This window comes from Anarhichas minor, unplaced genomic scaffold, assembly GCF_050575085.1.
Source record: "Anarhichas minor isolate MPS153535 unplaced genomic scaffold, ASM5057508v1 ptg000028l, whole genome shotgun sequence".
In the NCBI taxonomy this organism is placed as follows: domain Eukaryota; kingdom Metazoa; phylum Chordata; class Actinopteri; order Perciformes; family Anarhichadidae; genus Anarhichas; species Anarhichas minor.
The window spans coordinates 1,042,501-1,049,518 of NW_027466474.1; the positions used below are offsets into that span (position 1 = coordinate 1,042,501).

General features: G+C 43.4%; 1 protein-coding gene across 1 annotated transcript in view; it reads right to left on the reverse strand.

The window, feature by feature from the left end:
• The window catches only part of elovl6 (ELOVL fatty acid elongase 6), a 17,532-nt gene extending 10,514 nt beyond the window's left edge, over nucleotides 1–7,018 (reverse strand). The window contains exon 1 of the mRNA XM_076103812.1: nucleotides 6,879–7,018. Within this exon, the coding sequence (XP_075959927.1) occupies nucleotides 6,879–6,961 (83 nt within the window). The 5' untranslated portion in view covers nucleotides 6,962–7,018. The remainder of the gene's footprint in view (nucleotides 1–6,878) is intronic.

Below are 7,018 nucleotides of genomic sequence, written 5' to 3' on the forward strand. Positions count from 1 at the left end.
AATGTTTAAGCTTTTACGTGTCTTTAAAAAGGTGACTGCTAACAAGTAGCTAAATGAGACTACAAAAGGTCATCGCGCCAAACGCTAGCCCGCCTTTAGCTTAGCGGTGGTGAGGTGAAGTCATGCGTGGTGTGACGTTAACTTCAGGGTTGGCCTACAGAACTATGTCTCTGCAGCATTCCTCTACATGAAAGTAAAATTAGAGTATCAGAAAAGCTAGGTAGGTGTGGCATATCTGACATATCTTTCTCCCATGTGTGATTGTTATTACAGGGTGAGATACTGGGTGAGATACTGGGTGAGACACTCATTCAGAAAATCTGAGATACCTGAATAAAGATGTTCATATATAAAAAGGAACATAAAATCACAAAGCCAACAAATCAAGAATCTTTTAGGTTTTAGGCAGTCTCCTGCGTGTGGCCTGTATAGTACAGTTGGTAATATAAGGCTGTCGGTCGTGTAGCCCCTCCCCTCCCCCACTCACAGTGTTGTATAAAGCTGCTGTATAACCTGCTGTGAAACTTGGATCTGTATTAGCTGTTGCAGGAGATTTCACCGGTTACGTAATCCTGAGTTTGCAGTCTGAGGATGAGTCTGCGTGCCTGTGCATGAGAGCCGGTGTCCAACTGCCTCACCGGAGTGTGTCTTTACAGTGTCACACATGCATAAGCAAATGCATGAACAACAAAAGTGACACACAAAGTCACTCAGTTTAGTTCGGGGGGGTGTAACTGTATTCCCTGTATCTAAAGCAGAGGAAAGGCAACCAGAGTTGCTGTGCCAAAGTGTAGGCTGAGCAGCAAACCACTGAATAAGACCGAGAGGTGCTGTAAGTCAGACCTACTGCTATTGCAGAAAAATAAATGTCATGCAAGAAGCAGCCGCTTATAATCCAGTTAGGAGCACACCCACCAGGCCCAGTTACTGCAGAGGAACTGAAAATAACCAGGCTTGCGAGATCCTATCACACATTGGTTTAGTTCATTCTGCATCTGGAGGCCCACACGAAGGGACAATGCATCTTATCAGGAAAGTGAAGAGTTCTTTAGTTGAGTGGTAATTATATCAGCCTGTTAAGTGCTTAAGAACACCTTGAGTCATGCGTATGTTAAGCAGCCAGACCAATGGATTGTAACGCATAGCACAATCCACGCACCTTGATGGCATCTCTACACTGTCCACTTATTGTATTTAAAATATTTTCTCCAATAAAGCCGACAGAGGCAGTCACAAATGTTTGGCTTCTTTTCACAGTGATGGAAGCTTTATCTCAGTCTGTGAGGCTCTGGATCAGACTGCGTCTCTCTGTACACAGCGGACCAATCGCGTGGCCGACTAGCACCTAATAATGGCACACATGCACACAGTCGAGCACAAGGCTGACCCAATACAAATTCCTGGAAATGCAGGGGGCAGTAATGCAGTTATGCGACGTATGCAAGGCAGGCAATTCCACTGACTGAAAGTTAATGGAAATAGCGTGCCAAGAAAAGAGTTCAGGGAAGAGCACGACTTCTATCCAATGGGAACAATGCAGGTTTCAAAATATTTTAATAAATCGTGCAAATGCACAGTAGCTCAATGCATATGATATAAAATAGACGGTGCAACTCTTTGTATGCAGCTTTTCCTTGACAGCCTGATGAAATCTGAAAGTGGAACCTGACTTAGTGACACTGCAGGCAGACCTTAATTCTGGAGGAGCCAGCCAGTATCTTCATCTCACCAGTCGTGAGAAGAGGAGCAGCCGAGCAGGCATCCAGCCCGGGGTGGACTCTGGGTGAACGTGGTCACAAGTGATCAGCATCATCATGCGTTGCTCTCATTAAAATGGCAGCAGAATGCAGAAGCAAGACCTTGACAATGTAACTGTATGAACATACAGACACTGGGAAATAATCATTCCTCTTCTTCGTTTAGCAAAATAATGAATGTTGTTTGTTTTCATTTGATTTAGCAGAGTAAAAAATCTCTTGGTAATTTGTTTTGTAAGCTTTGCATTAGATTCAGGAAATAGGAAATAATATAAAACAAACAGATGTCAGGTTACTGTGGATATGAAATATGACCTAATTCTTGCTTCCCCAGTTTGACACCTGACAAATAACAAACATTTTTAATTGGCTTCTAATTAACTATAAAAAAAGCTCTGCTACATCTTCTGCAAAAAATATATTCAACTAAATCTTGAACAAGCGAAGGAAGGAAACAAGCTACGTCATGCCTGCTGAAATGATACCCTGATGCCAGATTCAAGACGGGTTTATATCTACTGGTCCGATCAATCCAGCAGCCGGGCTCAAGTGCTCTGGAACAATAGGCCCGGACTAATCTTAGACTCAATAAGTAACATGAGACTAGTAAAGGAAGAGACGTATCTCTCTCAACTCATCAAGGGCCATCGGAACCTGAACTTCCAAGATGAGCTGCGATGCTTCTGACCAACATTGCCACATTCCTCCGCTGAGTCATACGGACAGAATACACAGAACGGAGCACGACAAAGATCTCATTGTTCATTCTCACTGCAGCACTCTGAGGCTCTGCATCCCTTCTTATGTGTCCAGGACTAAACCACCGGAGATCCATCAAAAGTACGGAGATCCATGGAGATGCTATCTACCCACAGAGCCTTTTCAAACGCAGAGAACGCAGACTCCAAGCAACCTGCACGGTAATAAAAAATGATGACGTCTGTGGGAGCATACAGTGAGTCAGCAGATTAAAGATGTCTTTTGGATGCTTATGCCACACTGCAAAGCAATCTCAATACATAACAGGCCGCTTTTAAACTGCAGCAGATTTTGCCACCACACAGAATCACAATTGAATACTACGCAGTCAAGCCGCTGAGCTTCTGATGCCAGATGTTTGAGCTCTAATGGCTGCAGTCCAAATATTATCAAGGAAGTGAGCTCGGAGCACTGCCAAAGTTATATTTGTCACCAGTACAACTTGAAAAATGACAGAGAAACGTTTACATGTTAGGTGCTTTTCTTTTAGATATTTAACACCCTGTATTTAGAAAAATGGTGAGAGCTATGTAGAACTAAAACTATAGTATAGAAAATCACACATGGAAATTCAGATCCTACTAATGAAGCACAATGTGTGGACGTTATACACAAGTAAATGCATGCAATCCGGTGGACTTGGACAGAAAAACGTGTGCAAGCGAAATGACATCCCTGGATTTTGGGATATTGTTTTTTTGTAAAGCGTGAGGAGCAAGTAGATATCACCCAGCTGACACGCCAGGTTCCATCCCAAATGTACCCGACTTCCCTTTGCACTTCTTCAGGTCCCAGGTGCTAAGTGAAGCTGCCGACACTCCTGATAACAAGAAAGCATTGACGTAGCAATATCTTTGCCGAGGCGACCGCGTTATTGGGTCTACGCAATCAGATCTTCCAGCAAGTTTATTAGCATTGCTGATGAATTTGAGTTGGCTGCCCCATATTTTCACGAGCAACGTCAAGTTTGACAAACCGTGTCACCTCTACCACGTCGTTCATGCAGTGAAAATAAAATAGAGCTCCTACACCATCTCGTGTGTTTGTGGTACTTTTACACTGTTGGTTATAGGACGGAAAGAAGATGGCGCTCATGTTGTCGCTAAAAACAGCAGCATCTAGGTCCATGTCTGCTCCTTCCTCTTCCTCTGACAACTGGCTGCTTAATCATGCTTACTTCACAATGCTGAGCTGTCTGCTGCCAGTATCAAGAGAACACATCAGATCAGTGTACCAGTCTCCATTCATCCCTGCAGAACAATGATGCACAGTATATAGATACAGTGTCTTAAGATGTCTCACCATCTCTGTTTCTAAAAGCATGTGCTACTTAGCTTAGCTAAGGACTTAGTCTGTAAAGACAACAAGCATCTCACACCAGCCCTAAAGGTGATGAAAAGTGACAGCACCTCAGGCTAGAGTTAACAAGTTTGATTCATCAACACAATAATATGAGATGGACTTCTTCCAAACAAAGGACAAAATGATTGCTGGCTCATTTAACAGCTCAAATTATAAATATGAAAGACATCGATATCAGCTTGAGCGTAGTAATTGTTGTAGTCTGCAGCTTATTTCAGCTAGCTGCCCTTCTGGCTCTGATGCTAATGCTAAAATGGATAATCTACCCAAATCAGCCACTGGTTGTCTTGTGTCATCACCAGGGCTGAACAACCGTTTCATCAACACTGAGATGAGCATGTACAACAGAATGCGTCGCACTGAAATCATATTGAGTCCAAACTGTCACATTATGTTAAAACTGCTGGTCAGAAACTAGTCATCACCACGACATCACTAGTCCTGAATAGACACAGTCTAGTGTATCTGAATATTTGCTGATCTAATCACTATTTTAAGTGCACAAATAAATTATTTATCATCATCATTTATCAAGACAGTTCCTTAAAAGCATGTTGCACTGCTGGCCTCACCTCACAGGTAAAACACCTGATTGTATTGCAACAGTAGTTCAGACCTACTGAACTTTGACCCACATCAGTGCAAATGTGCGCAAACGGGATGGACAGGAGTTATCAAATAAATATATATGTTGCCATTTATTACAAAAGACTGTTTTTGCCAGCCTAAATCTGCTGAAAATAGGTGTATATATTTATTTTGCTTTTCATATTCAAATAATATAACAAACGTTGAGCCAGAACTGGAATGCTTGGACATAAATCTGAAACAATTACATATGAACACACGGCCCTCGTGCTGCGCAACCCTTTGTCAGCCACAAACTAATACAATTGGAATTTGCACTTGGCTTTGTTGACGTTATTTCCAGACGATAGTAGATGTTTGAAGAAGGTGCCTCACCCCAAGCTAAATTAATTCATTGATTTGTGGTGTGGAAGTCTGATTTAAGTGACTGCATGGTGAAAAAGCATTGCGGTTGGTTTGCAAGTGAACTAACCGTCGTACAAACAGCTTCCTTTTTGTCTATTTTACATGACGCTTGCCTTCAACCTAGCTTACTCTTTTCTCTCTCCATCTCACCCTGAAGTCATGAAAACACGCCACATTTACTCGCTCGCTCCTTGAACATTTTGAATGAAAACAAACAAGCCATCAAATCCCATTTCCTGCGGTTGCCACCTCCATCGGCCATGTGCACCGGCCCAGCCTGACATCCTCCACTACAGGAGCAGCGCAGAGAAGTCAGCACAGATCAGCTGCAACGCCATTGGCTAATTCTCTGTCAGTCGACATCAGAAGATTAACGTGATAGGTCGGTTGCCAGTACCAGGGTATGGACAGCTCCTACACTCTGCTCCCATGTGTTTGTTTTCTCGCGCGCACGCACACACACACACACACACACACACACACACACACACACACACACACACACACACACACACACACACACACACACACACACACACACACACACACACACACACACACACACACACACACACACACACACACACACACACACACACACACACACACACTTAATTTCAATGAAAAAGAACAAAACTGCTGTAAGACTTGCTCTACTTAATCAAAATGTATTTAAATGTTGAATGTCTATGTGGCTCTTCCTACAGGCAGTTCAACCAGAATGACAGAAGAAGCCAGATGAATGGCTCCTGCTCACCGTTCTCCACGAACCCAGTGCCACTGAATGCTTAATGAAGCCTATGCAAACTTAATGCATGACTCACTTTGGTCTGGCTTAGAACCACTTCTTGGCTCAACCTGGCACAGACAATAATGACCCTTCAGTGAGTTCATGCGGACGATGGTTGGATGGACCAGCACATGACCTAAATCCATCGATGTGCACGAACCACAAAGCCATGTTTACTTAATTCCAGTTAGCCACAGTGAAATATCAGTCGAGGGTAAAGTTGGCTGGCAGACGCTGCCCGGGGCAAACATGACCTTGTACAAGAAATACTTTTAATTTTAAGTCACAGTCCTCTTTCATTACAAGGTTTCATGAAATAAGCTACTCTGTTGGAGCTCATTTAGTAATGAATCAGTAATAAGTTATTCATTTTATGATTGTTTTGTTGCTTCAGTTTTTCTTTGTTTCATTATAAATAGAATATCTTTAGGTTTTGGAGAAAACTAGCTGTTTGAGGACTTTACGTTGGACTCTGGGAGCTTGTGACGGCCATTATTCTCTTTTATCCAGACATTTATATGTAGTCTAACAGATGGCTCAGTCCATAACATATCCATGCAGAGATTACGACTTAAATTGCTCAGAATAGTTCTGAGGGACCTCAAAATAACATGCAGTAACTTTTTAAGTTTTCTGTGACATCTGTAGTCTTCTGTACAGCAGCCTTTCTTTTTGAAAATAAGAACCATTGGATGAATGAGGGACTGGTTCACTGTGCTGTTGGACCGGTGTGTCTAACTGGATCAGGCAGCTGGAGCCATGCATGGCCTTTACAATAGTATCGCGGTAACTCGTGGCCCGGAGAATAAATCACGGGAAATCAAGGACAAACCCTCGACCGTTAAAAAGACGCACAATGCAAGCAGCCGAGTGTGCCATTTAAGCATCCAATTAGTTCGGACAGGCTTGACGCGTGATGTGGCAAGAGCATCGCACTCGCACGCGGCTTAAGGCCCTCCTGCGTGAATTTGTCCATTTCACGAGGCACGAGCAGCAATTTGCGGATGATGACAGAGAGAGAGAGAGAGAGAGCCCGATATAATAGGGACGCGGCGAGGTTCTTTTAATCCCTGATGCATGTGCACGGTTACAGCCTTTCAATGCACATTCTGCTCGTACACACGCACCGCGCTGAATTTGCAGAACGTTTACTGTAATGTGGGATTTTAAAAAACCAAAACGAGGCGCTATAACATTACATCGCGGTGCAGTCTTACCAGTTCTCCTGCATCCATCGGATGGCTTCGTCCTCGTTGAACTGTCTCTCGAACTCGTACTCTTGCAGAGCGAGCACCGACATGCTGGCAGCGCTGTGTTTCTTTTCACGCCGCTGAAAACAAGACGGAACTCGGGTGGG